The 24,912-nt window shown below is 42.1% G+C and overlaps 1 protein-coding gene across 2 annotated transcripts; it reads left to right on the forward strand.

Moving 5' to 3' along the window:
• Positions 1-760: 760 nt before the first annotated feature.
• Positions 761-20,767, forward strand: LOC311269768 (gap junction delta-2 protein-like). 2 transcript variants are annotated; one of them, XM_084374163.1, is made up of 3 exons: positions 761-2,148; positions 3,863-3,919; positions 18,337-20,767. In XM_084374163.1, the coding sequence occupies exons 1-3, from the start codon at positions 2,078-2,080 to the stop codon at positions 19,199-19,201; spliced, it is 993 nt and encodes a 330-aa protein (XP_084230289.1). In that variant the 5' UTR covers positions 761-2,077; the 3' UTR covers positions 19,202-20,767. The 2 variants fall into 2 exon arrangements, with proteins under 2 accessions (XP_084230289.1, XP_084230290.1); XM_084374164.1 differs by lacking the exon at positions 3,863-3,919.
• Positions 20,768-24,912: the final 4,145 nt, after the last annotated feature.

Here is a 24,912-nt window from a genome sequence, read left to right on the forward strand (position 1 = left end):
TTCCCTTTTAAAAAACACCCGCTCTGCCGGGGCAGGGAGCGCTTACACACATACGGATGTGCGTAATGGAGGGAGACCATCCCATTTCCACATCGCCTTAATATAAATCTAATGAATGCAGCTTTCAATGTCACAGCAAAGTACAATATGGTGCTCATCTCTCCTGAGAGGTGGAGAGAGCATGGGGGTGTAATGGAGGAAGCGGGGGTAGGACAGACTGAGGGACAGAAAGAGAAGATGAGGAGAGGAAATGCAGAAAGGGCATGAGGGTTGGGTCAGGGTAAAATAGGTGTGTTGTCATCACCAATAAGGTTAGATGAGGAAAGGGAGGAGATAGATGGGGGATGGGGTGGAGCAGAGCCACAGTTCTCCTGTAAACCTCCTCCTGGAAGTATGGGCTGGATGATGTATGACAGAGAGTGAGGAAAAGAGAGGAAGAGAGCATTTGAGGAGTCCGGGAAACACCACTGGCCCGGCTTCCAGGCTGGAACAAAGGATTGCGGTGAAGACAGGGCAGAAGGCACTGTTAGATCACAAAATCCCCTCTTTTTCCTGTGCAACATCAGGCAGGAAGAGACACAGCAGCAGTACGGTGGGAGGCATTCTTGCAAGCATAAGTGAAGCAGCGATCAGGGAAGCAATCCAAGCACATTTACCAGAGGACGGAGGGAGGGAGAGGGAAGGAGGGAGGGAAGGAGGGAGGAGAGAGAGCAGATCTATGAGAGGAGGAGGAAGGGGGGGGGAGTGTTGCATGCTCACAGAGTGTGACAGAGATAGAGCGGTTCCATGAGACAGAGGCAGAGAGGGAGAGCACAAAGCAGAGATGGGGACCGAACGCTGAGACAGAGGTAGCTGGCAAGACTGAGATCTGCACACAAACGTGAGCAAAGAAGGAGGAAGGAGGAAGAGAGTGGAGGTTGAAGGAGAGCAAGAGGAAGGGGGGAGAGAGGGATGCAGGATGATGGAGCCCAGAAATAGGCTTCACAGGACAGCTTTTCGTCCCGGCTCTCTGCGACAGACATGACTCTGGGCACTGGACTGTGCTGAAATTAGCCAGGGGGACAACACAGGACAGCAGGTCTGCAGCGCACTGCCTCGGTTGAGCCTCACTGGATGCAGCAAGGCAGCTGATTTATTACTGAGGGGCTGGGTGGCAGCGTGTTTGCGTGTACAGCTCTGAGAGTGTGTGTGTGTGCGTGTGTGTGTGTGTATGCAGGTTTTTATGGGTCCTTGTAGCGCTCGGAGCTGTGGGAGCGACCATTCCTCCAGTCATAAAATGACATTCAGCAGGCAGGAGCTTTGTGTGCTGGTGTGGATCTGCAGTCCTCAGTAGGAAGTGGGAGAGTGGGATACAGAGCTGTCATCGAGTGCAAGAGAGTGTGTGTTTACAGAGCTGTTCGCTGAGGTGAGCCAAGTAGGATCAGCTGTATGCGGTGTGTGTGTGTGTTTAGGTTAGAGTAGCAAGGGTGCAGCAAAGGCACAGATCCGACACAATGCAAGGACGAGCGCAGAGCAGCACTGATGGCAGGCAGTGCAGGTAAAGTACAAGGAGTGCCCTGGGGGTAGGGTGGAGGACGAAGGCAGGGACAGGAGGCGGAAGAAGAGGAAAAGAGCAACGGGACGGAGAGAGGCAAGTGGAAAAGAGAGGGAGATCATGGCTGTCATGCAGTGAGCTATAGCATATGCTGTAGCGCAGAACAGAGTGGTGCGGCAGGGGGAGGACAAGCATCAGCGCACAGGGGAGGGGGGAGAAGGGGAGAAGAGATTGAGGGAGAAAGGAGGGGGAGGCAATCAGCCCAGCACCTCTCCTCCACCAGGAAGGGAAGCACAGCGGGACAGGCCCAGGAGAGGACACTAACACATACACACACACACACACAGTCAAAGACAAAGAGAGGCCAGGTCGACGTGTAGAGGTCAAAAAGAGAGCTGGTGCGGGACGAGGGTCGGGTGTACCCCCCCGCTGGTCCCATCCTGGGAAGAAGAAGAAGAAGAAGAAGAAGGAGTGCGCTGGAGAAAGAGGGGTCTGCCCCTAAGGTCCTGTTTCTTCTGAGAGCTCGGCCACTTTTCCATCACCATGGGAGAATGGACCATTTTGGAGAGGCTGCTGGAGGCGGCTGTCCAGCAGCACTCTACCATGATCGGAAGGTAAGACACTGATCGATTTTGTGAGCGAAGGTTTTGTATCTGTGTTGAGCTGGGTGATTTAATGTACAGTATATGTTATGTTGGTGACATCCCTACAGAGACCCCCCTCCTCAGGCTTGTCCCAGTGCTCTCCTCTGTTCTTCAGTCCCCCACAATCATCACTGCCTCCCCCGTCCGCTCCTCCTCCCTGCTCTCCTCACCCTTATCCTCCACACTCATCATTAGTTAAGGGATAAACTAATTGCGCATAATCAATAACAGGCTTTACTGGGCATTATGGTTAATTCAGAGAGGTTCCTGTGTTGATACTACCTAATAGCCCCGCTATTGATAGATAACGCTTGATACTGTTGGCCGCAGACCAATAGGACAGAAGGAGGAGAGGGGAGTGGGAGTGAGAGGAGAGCAGAGGTGCAGAAGATGAAAGGATGGCGAGCAAGCAGGTGTTGAAGGTAGAATCAAAGGGGGAGTAAATGGCTCTGAACTCTTTGTGAACTTGAGACAGAAAATGAACAAAAAAAAGTTCATTCAGTTTGATCTTACCGACAGACGCTAATTTGCATCACAGTGAAAGCCCGATTCGATAATTTCTCATATTTTGCCTGAGAATGGTTCGTGGTGGAGGGTTGAACAGATGAGCTTTTAGTTTGATTAGCAGTGGAGACACGCCATGGAGACATGCTGTAAAATCTGTGTGAAAAAAAAAAATGTGCTCCACATCATCTCTGTGTGATTAATTAAATGAAAAAGGGGAATTTTCCACCCATTAAACACAATCCAAATGTCATGCTGAGATTCTCATTTGGAAAAGTGAAGAGTCAAAGAAACCCGGATGTAAGGATTTGTGATTTGAATTTTACCTTTCAGGGAAAAACAAAGACACAAAGACCACGAATTTGACTGCACTGCTGTACTCATTAATAGTCCGCAACAAGGGCATGGCCTAACCTTCTCTTTGCTCCAGTGGCTTTTTCTGAGTGTGTGTGGGTGTATGGGTCTTACTCTGTGTGGAAGTTAAAGGAGTGGAAATTGGCTCGGGCATTTATTGACTACAGTGTGCGCTGTGCGCAGAGGCATTAGGCTATATCCTTCAAAATCAGCGTCATTGCAGCTGCATCAGAGCGACAGAGATGATGTGAGCTGCATTACACCAAAACTACTGTTGATCAGGGATCTGGAAAACATGTGCGATGGAGATTTTCCTTCCAACCAAACACTACACCAAGTCATTTCAGTGAGTTCTTCCTCTGTGGTTGAAAGTGCCTTCATCAATGAAATCACCTGGTCTAGTCCTCAGATGGAAGGAAAACCTGCATATAGTGCAGCATGTTAACTCGATTTAAAGATGCATTAAGCAATATTTTGTACCATTTAATTATGACTCCCTCCGCTCGTGGGATTGGTAGTATTACCAGTGTGGCTGAGAATCAACATCTCACTTTGAAGCACTACGCAGCTTTCAGCCATTTTCAGCTCATTGTTTTGGTTTCGGGAGCGACAAAACCAAAACAATGTCGGCTCGTGGGCAGCTGCTCCCAACACAGAAGCTAAATCAAGCTAATTGTATGCTAACTGCCCCAGTGTGAAATGGCAGAGGGCCGAAGTAACTGGTGAAGAAACTCGAACAAGCCAAAAAGAGACAGATATTTTTCTCATGAGCTGGAAGACCAGACAAGGGCTAAATGCCAGTGAATATTGGAATTACATTCAACAGGTGGCCAGACAAAGGAGACCAAAGGGATGTCCGTGTTGCTCTGTTTCTGCTGGATTTGTAAGTAGGCAACTGTTTGCTAACATGTTAGCCATAACAACTTCATAAGCTAATTGCTAACTGTTGTGAACTTGTTCTGGAGTCTTTCCGCCCCCTAGTGGTCAAAAATTACTTAATGCAGCTTTATAATCCAGTCCTGGCAGCTGAATCAGTAAAACCTTGTGAGCACAGGGTACAAAGAATGCTGAAAATTAATCTCCGGATGATTCAGTGACTGTGAGTCACCTACAGTTTTTCAGAGGCACAGAAGCAACTCTCAATTTGTCTGCTACCTCTTTCCAAAGTCATAATGAATACTCCGATGACGTAATGGCTTCCTCTTACATGCTCAATTTGAGCTATTTGTTGATCATGCACTTCACTGGTTAAACATTGACCTGAATACTTAAAATACATTTAGTAAAATGAGCTTTCTCTTGCTAAATTCAGAATAGTGCTATATGCACCAGCTTTTGTTCTTCATATTATAGACTCTACAAGATTAATTACCAGTTGTGTCAAAACATCCAAAATGATATAACATTTGAGAGTTAAACGATAATATGAGTCAGTAAAAAAAAGCCTCATACAGTAAGTAGTTTGTGTGCAGCTTTGTGCTACCGTACTGAATACAGTGAACTGCTCTGTAAATGATCCCCATGTGTTTTGGCTTCCCTCAGACTGTGTTTGTCCTACAAGGCTCTCTATTTGACCCTAGGGCATTAGCTGTAACATTAGCTGCTTTCCAGTGAGGTTCCCTCCTTCTACTCTGCTTGTCTATGCTATGCGAGTCAAGAAACATTGTCTTTGTACAGTATTTTTGCAAGTAGTATAGGCTCTAGATCCCAGAATTTCTTTTTTACCCTTGCCAAGTCGATTTAAATGTTGTCCCCAGCTAGCTTGTTTGCAGGATATCTCAAAAAACATATTGGAGAAGTCGTATGCAGTTTGGTGGATAGAGAGACCTTGGGTTAGGGTGTAACAGTTTATTTTTAAGTGGTGGTCTGGATCTTGGCTCTTTAGCTGTAGGCAGGCATTTTTTAGGCATTAGATTTTTTAGACAATCTTAGCAAAACACAAAAATGACTAAAGAAAAAGACTTGATTCCTAATCCAAGCATGTGTCTGCATGGTCAGGAAATTAATGACACTTAACATTTAAATAATCCGAATGATGTTTTTGGATGTACCAGCAAGTTGGAGAATTGTTCACCACTGGCACAGTTTTGTGCTGTAAAGATGCCTCCTAGATTGTTAATGAGCAACTCCACACTAAATCACGTATGGAGCCAAAATTGTTGCACTGACCTCTATGGGTTGAAAGGTTCAAGTCTGTTGCACCACTGACCACACCCAACAGGACAGTTGGGTGTGGTCAGGTGTGGTCTGTTGCACTTGTGAACACAACCAACTGTGACATAGCGTTGCACTGTTGTGCATTGTGAAGTCCTGAACTTCACAGGGTGTGGCCGGAGCATGCAGCAACTACTAGATGCCATCACATGTAGGATGTTCAGCCTGTGTATAGTTTTCTCTGATGGACTTTGCATGTGTGCGCTTGCAGTTCAAAGGATGCGGTTCCAAAGTACAGAACAGTGATGTCTCCCCATGGCTGAAAAGTCTCCCCTGCATCAAAACTTTGGAACATGGTTGCATGTCAGTCATCTATTTGAGTGCCAACCCTCTCTCTTGCAACGTGAGGATGTAGCTCCACCATGAAACGCTGTCAGATAGCATTGTTGGATGTCTAGACTGTCTAATCCAGCTACAATTAAGCTGTTTCTTAATTGTAGGTTTTAAGCTAACCTATGCCCTGGCATAGGATAGATAATTAGCCCAGGCAAACGTAACAGTGTAAAAATAGAAAGGGACCAACTTGACGCAGTGGCATAGGTTAGCTTAATTACGGTCTTTGAAAGAGACAGACGATTGAGAGTTGCTTCTGTGCCTCTGACTAACCACAGGTGGCTTGCATATTATGACTCATTCAAGGATTAATGTTGTGTATTGTGATTTCCATATGCCTGACTTCTAACTGGGCAATGTACAGTGTGTGCATGGTTAACCAATGTCTGTAATCATGATTACACAGTGAAAGAAATCATTGTCAAGGCTGCATTTACCTAATTCTCTCGCCCAAACCAAATTTACTGTATATTCACAGTTATAATGACCCTGGGGCTTTCAGCATTAGATAAGTTCAGTATGGCCTGTAAAGTGTCTCAGTGTATCTCACTTAGTGTGTTAATTAAGGAAATTAATTAAGTTTATGCTCTTGATGAGCAGAGCCTGCAAACAGGTGAAGACACCACCAGGGCTATAGATTAAATACAACCTCGTAACGTTTTTTTGGCAATCAAGATTTGTAGTGTACTTATATTCCTGCTGTAAATATTTCGACATATATTTCCTTGCAGAGACTGTATGTTAACTTACTTTCAAAGAAAAATGATCATAGTTTCTATAGGGACTTCTGCATACCTGTTTTTTGTCACCAAAACCAATCAAACCTTTTTGTGTTGATATGCCGATGATACACCGATGTGTTTGTGTAAATTAATACCAGCAGCCTTGACAATGTTTGTTTTGTATGTCTCAAAATGTTGTACACATAATGATAACAATGATAATTTACACACATGTATATATATATGTAAGCATTTACACATTTTGTAGTTCATAAAAATGTCGACAGGTTTTCGATTAGTATTCAGCATTCAAATAGAGATATACTGGTAGGTCTGGTGTAGCACTTCACACAAGTCCTATTTCTATAATTACAAATGTTGCATTAGTTTTTCATTTACTGTTCCATTCACCCTCTTTATTTTTCCTGCTTATCAGACTGGCATTTAAAAACCTTGACAATAAAATTCTAATGAACACAAGAGATGTTTAATCCAGTGGGGGGAAAAACAACCGCTTGTATACTTTGCTGATCTGCCAAAAACAACGATTTGTCCACAAAACCCTGCAAACAGCTGAATGTGGAGGTTATTTGTCTAACATCTCAGGGCATCCAATGATGAGTATTTGTTGGACCAGACCAGTTAGTCTATTTCATTTCTATGTGAGATGTCACTTTATTTCTTTTAGAAAAGTTAGAAGTTACATACGTATATACAAAGTTTCTGTTATCTATCTATCTATCTATCTATCTATCTATCTATCTATCTATCTATCTATCTTCTGCTATAATTGTGTGTTGTGTGATGTAATGCATACTTCTATATAAGGACAATCAAACATATCACTCAAAAAAAGAATTTGCCCAAAACGAATAGTAATTTAAAACATTAATATTGAAGACGTTTATGTATTGTGTTGCAGAGATATCCACTGAAGTTAGCATGACTCCTAGCTGCACAGCTAACTGAGTTAATAAGCTATATAAGCACCCTATTTAGTTTCTTACATATTGCACCTTTTAATTATTGTCATTAATGTTAATACGTTAGTCTGATTAAGACGTACATAAACCTTTTTTGTTAATTCAGTTATTACAACTGAAGTTAAGAGGAACTTTTTTCCAGTGTTTTATTATTCCAGTATTATACATACAAGTAATGAATTTCAAATTATATACATTTTACATTTAAGTACTTAAAGTAACTATTTTAGGCAAATTATATTATTTATATTTTTTGAGTGTATACCCACATAATATATTAAAACTTGACATACTATATTTTTTTATTTTCCACACTTGTGTCTTCAGATGTTTTGTAGACCACAGGTGTGTGTCTATGTGTGTCATGTAATAATAAAAAAAAGATTCTTTCTACCGTGAGACGATGAAGCCGTTGGGTTCAAGTTAAACACCTTGCAGGTAGGAAAGACAAAGGAAAGGAAGTGTGTTGATGCATCTTCCCCTACACTGCAATGCTGTAGTGAGGTCAGTGCCAAAGACAAGTAGAGCGAAAACAGAGGCAGAGATAATGGAGGGCTAGAGTGATCTAAGGAAGATAAAATAATAAAGGTTGCCGGATGGAAGGAGAGGAGAGGATGTGAGCGGTACAGGCAGAACAAAAAGGGTACAAAGGAAGGGAGAAGGGGGGGTGGAGTGGGTGTAGGAGACAGAGGAAGGATAAGAAGTTTTCCCTCTGCAGAGGTTCAGTGCTGTGAATCTGTGTCAGAGCTCCTTCCTCTGGAGCTGCTGACTGACCCTGCTGCTGAGGAAAAACAGTCCGCACAAACTCAGCATGTGTCCTCTGCATTGATGAGGATTTTCTAAAAATACACAAGACCTTTGAGTTTTTAATTCTACATCTGTCTGAATGTGATGCTCTTACTGTACTGCTTGTAAGGTGAGGATGAGGACGCTGCCAACCTGAGAGAAATTACATGCAATATTCACCATCTATGCAAACACAGTAATGCAGGTTTGGCTGAATAAACAGCACCTTTAATAAGAGGCAGAAGCGCTCTGTTTTTGCACTACATTTGCATTTCAATCAGACTAATAATTATTTTAGTTTTTGTTCATATTTAATTTTTAATGAACTCTAAACTAAATTTCTATTTTGATTTTCCTTTTATTTGCTTTTTTAGTTAAACTATTATTTAACATCTATCTCTCCCTACTTGGACATCATAAATACTTAATAAAATCTTAATAAATGTTATGTGGCCCTTGTTGCAAGATGCAACCGATGTTCATTAAAAATGTATGCACATTTTACCAGCCTTTTAATGTAATGGATAGAGTGGTGTATAAAATATCTTGTTGCTTTGTAGTTTACTTCATATGGTAAAGAAAACAACTTGAGTGGAGAGTCCTGAAAGGTTTGATGAAACCAAATATATCTATGTCCTTGTTTGTTGTCTCTAAAAGCAAAACCGAGATGATGGTCGGCCTCTTTGCCCTGAAATCGTTCCCTCCTGTAGTTTTGGTGCACATATTTCAGTTCTCTCTCCACTTTGCCTAAATAGGTCAGGATAGCCACAAGAAGGAGGTACCCTACTTTGCGAAGGGCACCCTACTTCTCCCAAAATAATTTGAGATGCAGGAATGCTCCGCTTTAATCGAGGGCACTATCTTAATAGTGGGTGAACCAGGATGTATTTAATGTATCATTAATAATCAGCTTCCTGTATAAAATCTTTACAGTATGGGAAGATTGTGTTGCAAAGAAAAACACTGGAAACAATATTTCAGCGTTTGACAGGATTAGCAATCCATCATCCTGTGGCGACGAGCGGGGCTGTCGCTCAAATTAAACCATTTCTCTGCACATCTAGAGTTGTCATTAGTTTATTTGTGCAGCAATCCCTGATGTTGAATGCTATCGATTATACCGCTCGACAGGGGGGATTTCGCCAGTAAAGCTGAGCTCAGCTCTCATTCAGCGCAGGCTATTATTCATCTCAGCAACACATCGATGGTGTGTGTATGAGCTTTACCGGGCGTGTAATGTTTCCCTATACACAGCCTGAGCGTTCTTTATTTCAATGATTTTCTCCGGGACGTGATCGAATTCCTTAATTAGGTGAAGACAAGACTGCAACTTGTTCTGCACTGAGTCTATTTTTAGCCAAAAGCTAAACAGCTCTCAAGTTACAGTATTGTGATCTGTTACATGTGTTTGTTTGAAAGCATAATGTGTGACTCTATTTTCGAGATCGTTAATGTACAAATAGACTGCACACAGGTATGTTTTAAGTGTGTTTTATGTAAAAAAAAAAGAAAAGATACATGTATGTAAATATCAGTTTAAATAAATGATAAACACCCATCCTTGTATCAGAGGATCAAACTCACTAATACTGACTTAATAAAATAAATAAAGAGAATGCAAGGCAACTCATCTATGTCAATGTCTTTGCATTACTTTTTCCTTAATGTTGTATTTCAAATAATATACATTACATTTAATTGCCAAAGCAGCTCAGAGGGCATTTTTAATTGCAAGTTATCCTTATTAAGTTAGTACATGACTACAGTAAGCTGTTACACAAGGGAAATGCAGTATCCACAGTTGCCTGAATGTGTTTTTATATCCCCGAGGCATGTTCTCTTTAAAGTGGTATAGTGTACTTTCATTTTTCTGAGAAGATCGCTGATTAAAACTTACACCGTGTCCCATAGTTACTCCACATGAAGAGGAAAAAAGCAGAATGTGTGGCAAATCAAAATGAAGGTATGATGTTATTAAAAGTTTCAAACTTAAAATTTATAGAGCAGCACAGAGGAAGAAAGTTCCAGCAACAATTATCAGCTACGGCCAGGTTGCCAGAAAGTTGATTAATCCGCCAGAAAGTTAGCAAAAGCCGTAAGGGAAGCAGGTGTTGTTCCACAGACCTCATTACGTTGGATGTTTTCCCTGGATGTTACAGCTTACCTTACATATACTGTGGGTCATGTAGTCAAAATAACTTTTAAAGCTGCGCAAATCAACATTTTTATGTTAACAATAGATCTAATGAAAAACGGGTCACTCGTAGCTATAAACCCACACAGAAATATCACCGGACTCAACCTCTTTAGTGTCTTTAAGCTCATTGTTTTGGTTTCACAGGTCGCATCTTTGATTCAGTCTCATGAGTCTCATCATGGGGCTGTTCTGTACACTAGAGCATGGATACCCAACCAGAACCAATCGGATCCCAACTCCGGGGTACATAAACTGTCGGGGGCTCGAGTTGGATTCAGATAAAGTCTAATGAGCATTTTTTATGCAGAAAATGTTAATTTTAATAACCTCATGTGGAAGTTAAATCTTGGCAGAACAGATATTTTGTGCATAAACTTTTTAATTAAGCGACCTTTAAGATTAAAAGTACTTTAACATGTCTTCCACATTCATTCTGTTAAAAGTGTCACAGTGTAAAAGTGAAGAGGAGGTAAACTTGCTGTGTTTAGCACAGAACATTAGACGTACCTCATTAACCGTTCACGTCAATGACTTCTTCATATTCTCAGTAGAAATAGTCTCACTTAAAAAAAAAGTGGTGTGAAATCAGCTTGATTGGATTTTTATTACAACTTGCTCGTCTGTGTGACTAATCAAAGACATTCAACCAGGGACTTACTGATTTGTTTCAGAAAAATACTGAAAAGGTATCTTAATTGAATTTCTGGAGAGGATCTTTTCAGAACAAAAACAACCAGACACATTTCATGTTCACATCAGGTCAGATTTCTTTCTACATCCTTGAATCCTCCATCGTCCCCTCTGCTCTACACAAGCTGGCCAAGTGGGCCAATGTCTAATCAGCCGAGTCAGTGACCATTATGACTGAGGAGGTGAAGCCGTGTCAGCCCCATGTGCCTCTGCTTAATTGCTTGAGTAAATAAAGAAATGTGGAAAAACTGCGCAAAGAAACTGAGACACTTGTTTCTTTTACAATCCATTTGTAGTCACTCACTCTTAAAAGTCGACATTATTTCTATTTGTAAGCTGTTAATAAATACACAATAACTCCAGCAGACACAATAAACTGACACAGAGATTAACAATGTAAATCCAGTTAACCACAACTAAGAGATATAGCTGCTTCCTATCAGGGTTGCAGCACATCTAAGGAACTGAGGAACATAAAACTTCCAGCAAATTCCAGTTACAGTCATCCCTAGTCATCACCATCAACTTAAATGCAGACATGTTGAAAGCATCAGGGAAAATCTTCTCTAAAAACCCCCTTGAATTTCTGGGTCCACTTTGCTGTGATATCTTTTGTTTCTAACAAATATTCCTGCCAAATGTTACGCCGATTTTGAATAAAGCTCCAGTTAACTACAGAAAAATGTCAACTGTATAAACAAGCGACAAGACAAGGTTTTGTTGTAAGAATCAGAGGGAAAGAGATTGTCTCTAATCTTAACATTAAGGGAGAAACTCACTGCGGGGCTGGCAGAGATGAGGCTGGCACACGTCCTCAGTAGACCGAAATGCAGGACAGCCACAAAAGACAGTTCACTTAACTAGAAAATAGTTTTTCCGACAGCTACACAATTACAATACAAAGGTGCCTGCAGAGACATTTTGTCTGATAACATCTATTTTATACTAAATTAAACCCATCATCTTCTTTTACTTTTATGTTTATGTATCATTGCTCCAAATAGTGAACAGCCTTTGATGTGATTTATGGAATATTCTGAAAATTGCATATTGATGCAATCAGCAAAATTGTTAGGAGCAGAGAGGGAAATGCTGATCCCCTCCGTTTGAAGGTTTTTAACATTCAAGTTATTTTAGAGAGGGATACTTTTTGCCTCCCTTGGCTCAAATTGAGATGAAAGGATCACTTTTAGATGAAAGGGTAATTTTAGACAGCATAAAGACAAATGGGATGGAGGGAGGCTGCATCTGGTACACACTGCATCATCACCACGCATGGCTAGGCTGTGCAGTGACTTAATAGAGAATTTGTGTGCGGAATATCTTCAAACACGATATCCTGCAGCTTTGGGCGATTGTCGTGTTTCCCACTCGTTTCAACAAAGGAGGTCTGCATTAGAAAGAAATCACACTTGGGGAACCTTTTGCATCTGATGATTTAATCTGATTTAAGCCTTTCGACAGCTGAGGTATAATTGAAGCACTTACCTGTAGAGACTACCTCAATTAACTCTCTCTGTTTCCTCTGTTATTCCTGAAAAACAGCTGGAAGCCATTTCCTTCAGAGTATTTGAATGCGCAAGTGAGATGATTACGTTTCTGCACGTGCTGCAGAAAGGCACGGTCGCATGTGTGTTGGTGCGCAAGGGAAATTTGCAGAAGTAAAACGCTCGAGTGATTTCGTCTAAAATCAGAAATATTTTCATAACCACTTGTGTGTTTAAACTCCCAGTAAAATATCACTTTCATGTGTTTAAAAAGGAGGCCAGACGTGAGTGAGGCACCGCAGCTGAAGGCACAAGAGTTTAGCGTATATTAATGTATTTGTCACACCGACTCATAATGGCACTGCAGGCGGTCGTGCATGTCTGCCTGATATGTGGGCACGACGGAAAACTATTAAAACTGTTTGAGAGAGGAACCGTGGGTGAGGGGCGGGAGCAGAGAAATGTCTGATAATTAAGCTGCCTAATTTCTATGCCTGGTAAGGTCTTTATTCATTATGTGCTGCCATCAGCAATCAGTAGAGCTTATTATTGAGAGCGTATGGGCAGGAAGAATATTTTTACTCAGGGTCCCTGCACTCAACCTTAAATGTGCAAATATACACCTTCATACGTCTGTTACTCTTTACTCATATACAGTAAAGGGTCATTTATATTCACAGTGTGTGTATGTGTGTGTTAGAGTCAAGTCTGTGTGTTTACCAATCCATCTGTTGTTGCACTCGAGGCAATTGTAGTCCCTAGAGCCAGGCAGCAGCAGCTGCTGTATGAATGAACGTATGCGTGTGTGCGTGTGTTTGTGTGTGTGTGTGAAAGCCTCTGGGAAAGTCACAGCCTGCATGTCCAGCCGACACACCAGCTGAAGAGCAGCTATACTGTACACACAGTCTTACAGGTCAATCAGCTGCCGACACATCAGTTTGCATGGTTCTACATCAGGCCCGTATCTGTGCGTCCTCCTCCCGTCCTGCCTGTGCACTTTATAAAAGTATCAGCTGTCAGTGATGCGGCACAAGAAAATGTAAATTGGAGAAGTTTTCACATGTGAACCCGATCCAAGCAAACAGATTAAGTTTCTCTCAAATCTCAAGGCACTGTGATTTGGATTTAGAGAGTCTCCAAAACGAGGTCCTCTGGGGAAAAGTGCAGGAGATGATTTGAAGAACTTCTGGTGACAGAAACTGCAGTAATCTTCCTCATTTCTCATTTTGAATCGACTCAGCAAGTGTCCCTATTTTTACATCCTGCCCTAAGGTTTTAAGTCGCTAAAAAATCTCCAATCTTTTTCATCATTTATGGCCGTTATTGAATATTCTGCAGGTTCAGGCCTCTGCTGCTGTCCTGCCCCAATCTGCTCTAACGTACAGTATTGGCTCGTTACTCTGCAGGACTTAAAACACTGATGTTTGCAGATAACCTTCTTCCACTGCATTCTGCTAATGCAGCAATCTGCCCCGTGCTGATTATCCTGTTATCCAGCAGCAGAGTACACACACACACACATACACACATGCAGACACAAACACACATATAGACCTGCAAACTCGCACAGCACAACACTCGATACTTGCAATGTCTTGAGATTTTTTAATGACATAAAACTGCCCAACAAACAAGTATAGACTGAATGGCTGAATATCTGCAGCAGAGTAGTTAAGAAAAGTTTCCTCTCTGAGAAGGTGAACAAAACTGCACTGAGAAAACTGCAGGATGTGTCGCATTTTAGGAAGCCATAAAAGGTTTATCCTTTGTCCCCAGACAGCTTTGACTGCTGCATTCGTGTAGTCCTCAACCACCTGCACATTAAGATTGGCTCACAAACAAGTTTAATTTAGCAGGCGTTTGCCTTCAGGTGGTCACTTGCAACCACATCTCATGAAGTGGAGCTGTGCAGCAACACGCCGCTTGTTCATACTCATTAACGGCCTGGATATGTTGTTAATCCCTGCTGTCACAATCATTCACACAAATTAGATTAGAGAGATTGGATTTATATATTCGTAATTAACTCGGTACACTGGGTGCCAGTTGTCCATATGCTGAAGTGATAATACTTTAATAATTTTTTGGAGCACACGTTGATAAGGGCGCTTCATCACTTTTGGCCTTTGTGAGGCATCACAGAGAGACTCGCAGTGTTTCCACAATGAATCCTGTCGGCTCCTTTAGGGAGGAGAGACAGGTTCAGTCCACTCACCCTCGGTTCAACTGCACACAGGTTGTGTCCAACATCTGCCGTCTGTCTCTGAGCATGTTTTATTTATAGGAACAGTTGCAGAAAGTCCCAATGTGAGGCTTTAACACAGTATCACATTTATGTCTTTAAAATACATTTTTAAAACTGTTGTGATATCAGTGATTTACAGGCATATGTATAATGTCAGTGACAAGGCACAGACAAAATCACTCCACATGTAAAGAGAATGCATTATAGTTTGCTTTTTCTGCTGTATTTGAAATACTGAACAGAAAGAAATCTGCGAACAGAACAAGTCCCATTTATCTCACTGAAATGATGTCTTATATTAAGTCTAATGAGATATTTTTGATGAGAGTTTAGACAAAATTACTCGATTTCAAGTTTTTGCAGTGTATCTCTGAAGGTTTTATTTTTTCGGTTGCCTCTGTTTTGTCTCTTGCATTTCGCATTCCTGGCAGCTTTAGACTTCAGTTTCTGTCAAGTTGTCAAAATGAAATGTCAGACTTAAAGCTGAGTTTGTGCTTCAAGAAAAGATAGTAAAATGATAGAATGTACTGTATGTGTGGTATTAGGGTTTAAAATGTGCCAAATAAAGACATAATAAATGCATAGAAAGTGTGCAAAAATGAACCAAAATGAACCTGGAGTCTTGATGGTGCAGGCTGCCGCTAAAACTTAAAGATCAGCCTGTTTCCAGTGGGTCACAAACTGGTTATACAGAGATGTTGTATGTTGTATGTTAGGTCTGTAGAAAATGTTATAAAGGAATTTAAAAAGGGACATTACGGCAGATATTTTTACCATAAAGGACCTTCCCAGTATGAGCTTCTGTGACTGTAGAGAGATGTGGATCCCAGGCAGACTTCGTGACATTTAGTTAATGCTATTACATGTAAGTAATTATAACTGCCATGAGAAGAAGTAGACCTAACAGTAAGTGAGTGCAGGCGTGCTGTTTCTATCCTTTTAAATCAGCATCCAGAGCTGCATGTTCTCTCCCTGACACAGAACATGAGCTAGTTTCATATTCATGTTATTTAAACAAATATTTGCATATAAATGAGTGGTGTCGACCACAGATGTCTATCTCAGCGAGCCGTATGCGTCAAATGCCTCCTTGTGGTGCAGAGGACCATCAATATCAGCCCTTCGGTCGGATCCACTGCTGTCAGTGCGGGCAGATACATCTGGCTCACAGCAGAGGTTCAGACTGGATGTCTTCATGTGAATTACAAACACGACCTGCATTTAACTCCTGCAGAAAAGCTTTATTCGCTTGTATTTCTGAACATACTGAAAGTCAGTGTAGCGTACATGCTCACAGCTGCTCCGAGCACTGACGGCCGGGCATGTTTGCCATTTTGCAAAAGTCATACACATGGATGACTCTCCCTCTTTGTCTCTGTGTCCTCGTGTCTGTCTTTCTCACACAAAGTAGCACACAGGCGTGCACTCGCAGGTGGAGCGGGAACAGTCCTGCAGCGGCGCGCTGCTCTATTTTAAGTCTGTCTCACGCTAACACATGTATGCCTCTCTTACCGTCACCTGTCGTCCACATAGCTTTCATGAGCTGTCTTCTCGATCACCTCAGTCATAGACATTTCTTTTTTCACTCCCCAAGGCAAACACATCTATAACTTTCCAGACTCAATTTCGGGCTATTTTTTACTCAGTACCTCGTCATCGCACCCCTCTTCTCGTTCCCAGATCCTCACCTTTTACTGTTTTGCAGGTTGCTGTGGTAACTCGCCCGTAAGGCTGGTGTCGGCATTTTTGTGTCCTCATTAAAAGATGAGGACTCAAAGGACTGTGGAGGCTCATTTGAAAGAACAAAGAACAACTTTTCATGTATAAACTGCACAGAATCGTGTTACCTCACGTCACCTGAACTTAAGGCGATTGTCATACTGACATTTCCCCCCGTTGTTCCGACCCACCTGGGACCAGCTCCCATCTATCTCTGTCGCTTCACTAGCCTTGGGTGGCCCTCCTGTCCTCTGAAACAAGTGTGTTTTAAGTAATTGTCTCCTCCACACAGGGAGCATGCACATCCACTGCACAGTGGCATAAATACCAGGGAGCCCCATGATGTGCAGGCTTTCCTCCCTCATTAGAAAAAGCTGACAGTGCAGCCCTAAAGCCCCGCTCCTCCTCCGCAGTGCCCATGCTGGATCGACACCAGAAGATAACAGTACAGCACACCAGTCTCTCAGAGGCCTTGACAAGCAGCCGCACTGCTCTCTAGATCTTCTGGTCCCTGGACACCGCGCTCTATAACTGCAGCACTGCACTAATGATGCTCGGTGGGAGAGTGACACTTTATATTAAGGTGCTTGTACTAAATATTAGTCAATAGACAAGAAGGCCCTTATTATCAGACTATATATGTCTCAATAATAGCATAATAAACTTAATTATTGTTAGATTATAAGACATTTGTAAGCACTTACAAGAACCTTGTCAGCAGGATTTATTAAAGGAGACATATAATGCTCATTTTCAGGTTCATAATTATATTTTAGGTTACTACTAGAAATGGTTTACGTGTTTTAATGCTCGAAAAACACATCAGTTTTCTCATACTGTTCAGTGCTACAGCTCTGTCTGAAACAATCTGGTTTAGCCCCAGTCTATTTAAGGCCCCCTCCTGAGTACCCAGTCTGCTCTGATTGGTCAGCTAACACACGCCTGAGCCAGCACCAGTAATAACAAGACAGCAGCTTCCATAAATTAATTTATAATTGCTGCTAGCATAAATTATTCAGAAGTGTGACATGACAAAGTAGTTTGGTGTCACAAACTTCAGTAGATATCTCTCCACGCCATGCATAGATGTCTTTGAAATGATGTCAAAAGTCTTTATTTCTTCACATTCTGTTGATATATATTTTTCATAAATATATTTTATATATATATATATATGGCACCTTTAATAAGCATCCTATAAGGACTTAAAAGGGCCTTATTACTCATAACATAATGCTTATTACAAGGACCTTAATATAGAGTGTTGCCAAGCTGCGTAGCTGTCACACTCACTGATCCACAATAGGGTGCCTAATGCTGAGGTCAGCTGTCACACAGATTCATGAGAGATTTACGAAGGGATACGATGAAAGGCAGGAATTAATATAATCGGTAATCATTTTACAACGCCGTTCCTCAAATCAATGCATAGCAATCGCTGTTTAAGCATATACTGTACCTGCGGCCTCACACACTGATGCCATTTACGTCCGTCTGTTCCGTCTCAGCTCTGTGGTGAAGATGAGTGTGAAATCACCTGTTCCAGTCTCTTATGATTAGTGAAGTCATGCGTGCATGCTATCTAGAGCGAAACTCTGACTGATAATACATTCATGCTTGAACATACCCATGCACAGACACACATGCATACACAGGCAAGAAGGGAAGGGGATCATGCCTGATAACCGTTCTCTCTCTAATGCTTTGAAATGGTTTTAGAGTACAAGGTGAAGATAGACAAAGCAACATTCAATCAGCAGTTAGATTATGTTGAACCAAGACTTATATCTTATTTTAGACAGTCAGAATCACACCCAGATAGTTCCTGAATCTCGGTGCATTTGCTCCTTTTAACTGATTTTCTCTGTCTCCTTTCCACCCCCTCCCTGTCCTGCCCTTTCCTTCTCCTTCTGTCTCTCTGCAGGATCCTGCTGACAGTGGTGGTGATTTTCCGCATCCTGATAGTAGGCATAGTGGGCGAGAAGGTGTACGAGGATGAGCAAATCATGTTCATCTGTAACACCATGCAGCCCGGCTGCAACCAGGCCTGTTACGACAAGGCCTTCCCCATCTCGCACATCCGCTACTGGGTCTTTCAGATCATCTTGGTGTGTACGCCGAGTTTGTGCTTCATCACATATTCTGTTCACCAGTCTGCAAAGGCTCGTGACCGAAGCTACTCTCTCCTGCATCCTTACATGGATCACCACGGTCACGGTCACCACGGCCGCCATCATGACCATCACGCTCGCAAGCTACACTCTCGCAACATCAACGGCATCCTGGTGCACCCTGACAGCAGTAAGGAGGATCATGACTGCCTGGAGGTCAAGGAGATCCCCAACGGACCCCGGGGACTTCCTCCGACACACAAGAGTGCCAAAGTGCGACGGCAGGAAGGCATCTCCCGCTTCTACGTCATCCAGGTGGTGTTCCGCAACGCGCTGGAGATCGGCTTCTTGGCCGGCCAGTACTTCCTGTACGGCTTCAACGTTCCAGGGATGTTCGAGTGTGATCGCTACCCATGTGTGAAGGAGGTTGAGTGTTACGTGTCTCGTCCCACAGAAAAGACCGTGTTTCTGGTCTTTATGTTCGCAGTGAGCGGCATATGTGTGCTACTCAACCTGGCTGAGCTCAACCACCTTGGCTGGAGGAAGATAAAGACGGCCATCCGAGGGGTGCAGGCCCGAAGGAAGTCCATCTGTGAAGTGCGCAAGAAGGATGTTTCACACCTGTCCCAGGCCCCGAACCTGGGCAGGACCCAGTCTAGTGAGTCAGCCTACGTCTGACAGAGGCTGCTATGCCTGGGGGCTCGAGGACCTCTTACATTTTGGAGAAGAGCTTTTCCCCGGCCCAGGACCCCCGATCATTAGGGCACAAAACTCACCACTGCATTATTATTCAGGAGCACAGACAGACTCTGTGTAGTCATGATGAAGCATCAAGTCACAAAATCTTTGACACTTCAAGAGACAAGAATCACCTTCCTGAACAGGAACTGTGTTGCTGTAACAAAGCTTACAGCCAAAGCTTACATGATGGAGAGTCCTGCTCTGCCTAGGTGACACTAGCTGCCTTCAAAGAACGCGACAGATTAAACTGAGCAATTACTAATGATATTAAAATACTGTAAAGATAGTTTGAGGTTGAATTATCTGAAGTTCTGCATTATTTTAACTTTGCTGTAGGTCAGAAATAATCCCCTTATTTTCCAATTATGTGTGCATATGCAAGAGCTTAAGCGTGTGCATGCATACGCATGTGTGGGAAAAAAAAGCCAATCTCTGACTTGAGTCAGAAAATTGAATGCTAAGCTAATCTGAGCTTCTGAGCGAGAGATGTTATTTCTCATTGTCCATAATCTTCGAGTAAGGTCACTCGACGGACAAACATGCACCTTTTTTAAACATGTTCTAAGAAACTCACACAAAAACCCACAGCACTGAAAACTATCAGCAGAAACTGGAGCACAGCACTTGTTGTCAGTGCACCAGGCTTTTTCATAAAAATTCTCACTTTTCTTCATAGCCTTTGCATTAGGTGCCAATCAGGCTACAGACTGACATCCCCTGGGAGCTTTTGTTCAAAGTGAGACACGTGGTGCTTTGAAGATGAGTTAGATTTACTTTCCAACACTGTGTTACACACCGCATTGCTCCCGATGCCTGCAAGGCACGCTGTTTACTCTCAAACGCAGCTGAAAACAGTCGAGAAAAGTGTGTCAGTGTTTCCACTTTGTAAAGCGTGATCACTGACTAAGGAGCTGAATGGGGTTATATAAAGACTTTTTTCAGATAAACAGGAGAAAGTATTGTAGTCACAAATATTTTAACGTGTAACCTCAAGCTTTTTTTCACAAGCAGACTTGGTGCCATATTTCAAAGTTACTGTACATAGATGAGATGTAATAATTACACTTAGCCTTTTCCTTACGCGGTATAGATGGGCTTCACTTGGATGGGGGGGTGGTAATGATTAATCATAGATCGCCAGCTTTAACAATATGTATTATTACTGTGCTCTTTGTTAAGCCTTCGCCCTCTAATGGAGACTATATGTTCCGAGGAAGTGTTTCCCCCCCTATGGACTTTGAAAAAAGGCATGTTACTGAAGCATTAATAGAATGGATAGATTATGACATGTAACTTAAAAAGAGACTGTTTTATTTATTTGCATCCTGCTCCTGTGAAATGTAATACTTAGCATGCATGAAGATGAAAATATAAAGAGATATGAACATAGAATCCCTTTGTGGGAATATGGAAAGAGAGAAACCTGAAAGGCTCCTGAACTGCAGCAATAATAATATATAGTATGTGAAAAAATATGTGAATAAATTATTATGCAAACGGTGATTTTGGCTGTCATGTGTTAATGAGTGTGTACTGCTGCCATTTTGCTTTTATCAGGATGTTGTGAAGTAAGTGTTGAATAACCTCATCAAATCCTACCACAACACTAATACCCCAAAGTTAAACATATTGTATTAAAGGTAAAAGTTCTGCATTCATAATGCTACTTTAAAAAGTATCAAAGTTTTATCATCAAACTTTCTTAAAGGGGCAATATGTAAGACTTTTAGATATTTTTGAAATGCTCAAAAAGAGCGTGTTGCAGATATCTAATGAAGTTAGCATCCTAACGGGCTAACCCCGGCCCATCCTGGTCCAAAGCTCCTGCTAGCAGTGTAATTACTAACACTCCCTGGTCCAAATCGCTAGCTGCATGGCTAACTGAGCTAACTAGCTAAGGGCACCTACAGTTAGCAGCAGTTAGCGGTTACTCTGGCGATATGCGGCCCCTAATTTTTCTTTTTTTTATTTGACAATGGGCCAATTCTAACATACTGCACCTTTAAAGTACATGTTATGCCTTTTGTGGCTCCAGAGGAAGCTGCATGTAATGTAGTAAGTTACCTCCAGTGATGTCACTCAGTGGCTGAGTTGCATTGTGGGTAATGTATGCACAATGATTTGGTCTTCTCCTGAAACACTAAAACAAATGGTCAGAATCAACACAGAAGAACCGGAGATATAAGTTTTGTTTTATTCAATGCAATCTTCCTTTTTAAAAACCTGGCAGCTATGCTGACTCAACATATACAGTAGTGCTCTTAAGATCTGAAAACACACTTTAATATGTAAAATTGATAGAAATACCCTTTAAACACAGTTGAGTAATTATATTTCGTTAGTTTCCACCACTGGCGGTGTACATGACAGTGTGCTATTACTGCAGCATGAAATATACAGTGACTTTTCATGTTGTATAGAAAACATCCCTCACAGACTGCTGAGTACAATGCAGTACTTTCAGCTGCACAGATTCAAACCCGGCTTCAATATTTATTATTCAACACTAAGAAATGATACATCTCTTAGGGCTACATTAGTGCACTCTCTGACTTTCACTTGATGAATTATAGATATTTAACCTGCTCGCTTCATGTCAGAAAACTCCTGACTAAAGTCAATTTGTCAGGAAACCTATGCAGGAACTTTTATTCATCTACACTGACAACTGCCATGTCTTTGCAGAGTCTTTGCAGTAGCATATATCTGATACTCACACTGTTTCTTCTCAAGCTCAGCGTGACTCATAGGCAGGTAAGTTACTATAGCGGCCCTGATAATTCCAGTAATGAGCGAGGTTATCGAGGGAGATGTGTGGGGGCGGCGGTGAACCTTTTAGGGTTATTAAACCTTCAGTCGGCGCAGGCGTCATGTGGCCGTGTCCTGGGGAACACTGGGAGCACAGTGGGACAAGAGGAAGAGGGACAAGCGTGATGGAGAGGCGTGTTAATAAAGCTGATTGTCTGATAGGATGTAGAGTAATGAATTTTGTGGTTATTCATTCACTTAAAGGCCACACTATGTTCTTATTGACATGTGGGGAGCAGTGATTGACTGTCTGCTGCGTGTGATGTACACTCACATCAACAAGCATCCAACGACCACACGCACGCACATATACACACGCACGTGCACAGAGAGTCAATAAATGCCTAAACAAAAGCCTTTCTGAGGATGTAGCCGGGCCGGTTGCTGTGGTGACAGGAGGGCAGTAATGATGTTAAGCACCGCAGAGACTGAAGGGCAGAAACAGCACTGCACCATCTCTCCTGCTGTCGCTCCACAGCAGCATGTCAACCTACAAACACACACTGAGGTATAGAAAGTTACCAACATGCTGGGCTGGGCTTTGTGCTGCGGTGCTGCAGCTACAAATGACAGGTAAATAGTTACCTGTTAAAGACACCTTTAAATATAACAACGACTTGCAATAACTTGATGGAAAAAAACACACCATTTGATAAAATCATCTACTTGGAAATACGGAAATGAAATGATCTGAGAGAAGCTTTTTCTTTTTTTTACAGCACTACTTTCATTCAGTTTATGGACTTCTTGTTTCTTTTGTCAGACTTGTGTAGGTTGACCACAGTGATGATAGTCTCACTGGACCGCCTACAACAAGAGGTACGCAGGTGTTTCTATATGGTCAGATCATATCTATAAACAGAGCTGTCACTCAACGCCCACATACCTCCACATCTGTGCACTTAGTGCAGTTCATTACGTACAGAACAAATGCATAAGTACAACTCTAGAGTTCATCCCACCTGCTTACTCATGCATTACAGCAATGCAAATAGATGGTTAACCGCACCGTGTAATCACAGGGATGGTGAGAGGCGCTGCAGGTTTATGAATTTAGAACCAGTGAAGAGAAAGTTATGCATTTGTAGTGGCCTGATTTCACAGTGAATGAGAAAAACAACAAAATGTAACAAAACCCCCTGAACATAAAACAAAATCACACTGCTGTGCAAACTATTATAAAACAAGCGAGTGCGTGCTGTCCAGGAGGATACAGAGCGACAAGCTGGTAAAGCCCAACAGATGAGCCATATGCTGGTTTCAGCTCAAATAATTTCCACTGGAGTGGATTAGAGAATATATTTTACCCTTGTATGAAATGCAAAATTAATATTTCAACCAGCGCTTGTTATGCTCTAAACCCAGTGTCTGTAAATGTTCTTTTTCTGGTCTCCACTGAAGTGGCTGAAATTAAAGTTGAAACAACAAACAAAAATCTGATTATTTGTCGGTATGCAGGGAATTCAGACTGCACTTAAAACGCTTTTTCTTTCTCATTATGCTGGAGGTGTGAAAGGATATTGATGTTTGACTGTACCGCTGACTTTAAAGATATAATATGCAGGAATTCTGCATTAAAATGTCCAGAAATGACAGGAATAAAACTTAACATAAATCAATACCTTTCCACTCTGTAACGTTGTGTTCATGATGTACAGTACATTTACACTTTTTCCAGTCAACAAAACGGTAACAACAATGGAGGTCACCTCTGCGGATTGCTGCTGCAGTCAAGTAGATGAATGGCATTGAAGATAAATCTACTTTTTAATCCCAAAAATTTAAAAGTAATCTCTGAGCTCTCCTCCCGTCAGTTAATGACTCTGGATTAGCTCAGAATCAGATGTGACTCTGGGTGATTATTCCTCCAGAAGGTCTGGCTCTGCACCTGACTCTCCAGGCTCCTAGAGGCAGAAATAATATATTGTGTGTTTCATACACTGTCCTCATCACTCTGAAATGTCCTTAATTAAACATATTTCAAACGTTCACTCGGCTCAGATGTATCATGAAGGATGTTCAGCTGCGTCTTTCACTATCCAAACTGATGGCCTGCGTTAGTATGTAGAGAGTAAACTGACTTCACTTCAGTTTCCCCGTCATCTCCCTTTTGTTCGCTGAGCTTGATCAGATCAGGCAGCTTTAATTTAGCTGTTTCTAGTTCTCGTGTTTGTTCTTCCATGGCGCACCGGGGAAACCCTGAAAAACAAAACCCTGCCAGCTTGACAACTGTACTGCATGTCGGTGTCTACATCATTTAGTCATCTAGCACTGATGCCTGCTCGGAACACAAAAATCAATTTGACTGACACATTTTTGAAATCATTATCATCATTAATGGAGTAGGGTGATGCCGTACCTGCTGACATGTGGATTACTTAATTAGTTTGCTCCCTCGGTGCCCTTTTAGCAGATACAGCATGTGCACAGTGAGCGCACTCTTTCACTTACAGTCTATTTTAAGACATTGTTTTGTCATTTTGGGGCGACCAGATGTGGCTTTTGTTCTGCTATCTTGTCTCTGAGCCGGGAGTATAGTCAAACATTTCTATTTAGCTGACTCCGCTTGAGATTTTACTGTACAGCAGCGACATGTACAGCACATCAGATTCGTGCTCCAGCAGTGCAGTGTAATCCTCAGTCTATTTCTGACCCTTCACTCCCCAGTGCATAGATCTAATTTTGAGAAAATATACGTATCATTTTCCTCTGTAAGGATGAGTCGTGTCACCAGATTGATTGGCATTGACTATCTATTCACAGACGTTCACCCCTGCATCCTCATCAAATTTTCATCTGCTCTGTGACCTGCTCTCCACAGCTGATTCATTACTATCCCA

Source organism: Pagrus pagrus (assembly GCF_965226575.1).
Source record: "Pagrus pagrus genome assembly, chromosome: 14".
Lineage (NCBI taxonomy): Eukaryota > Metazoa > Chordata > Actinopteri > Spariformes > Sparidae > Pagrus > Pagrus pagrus.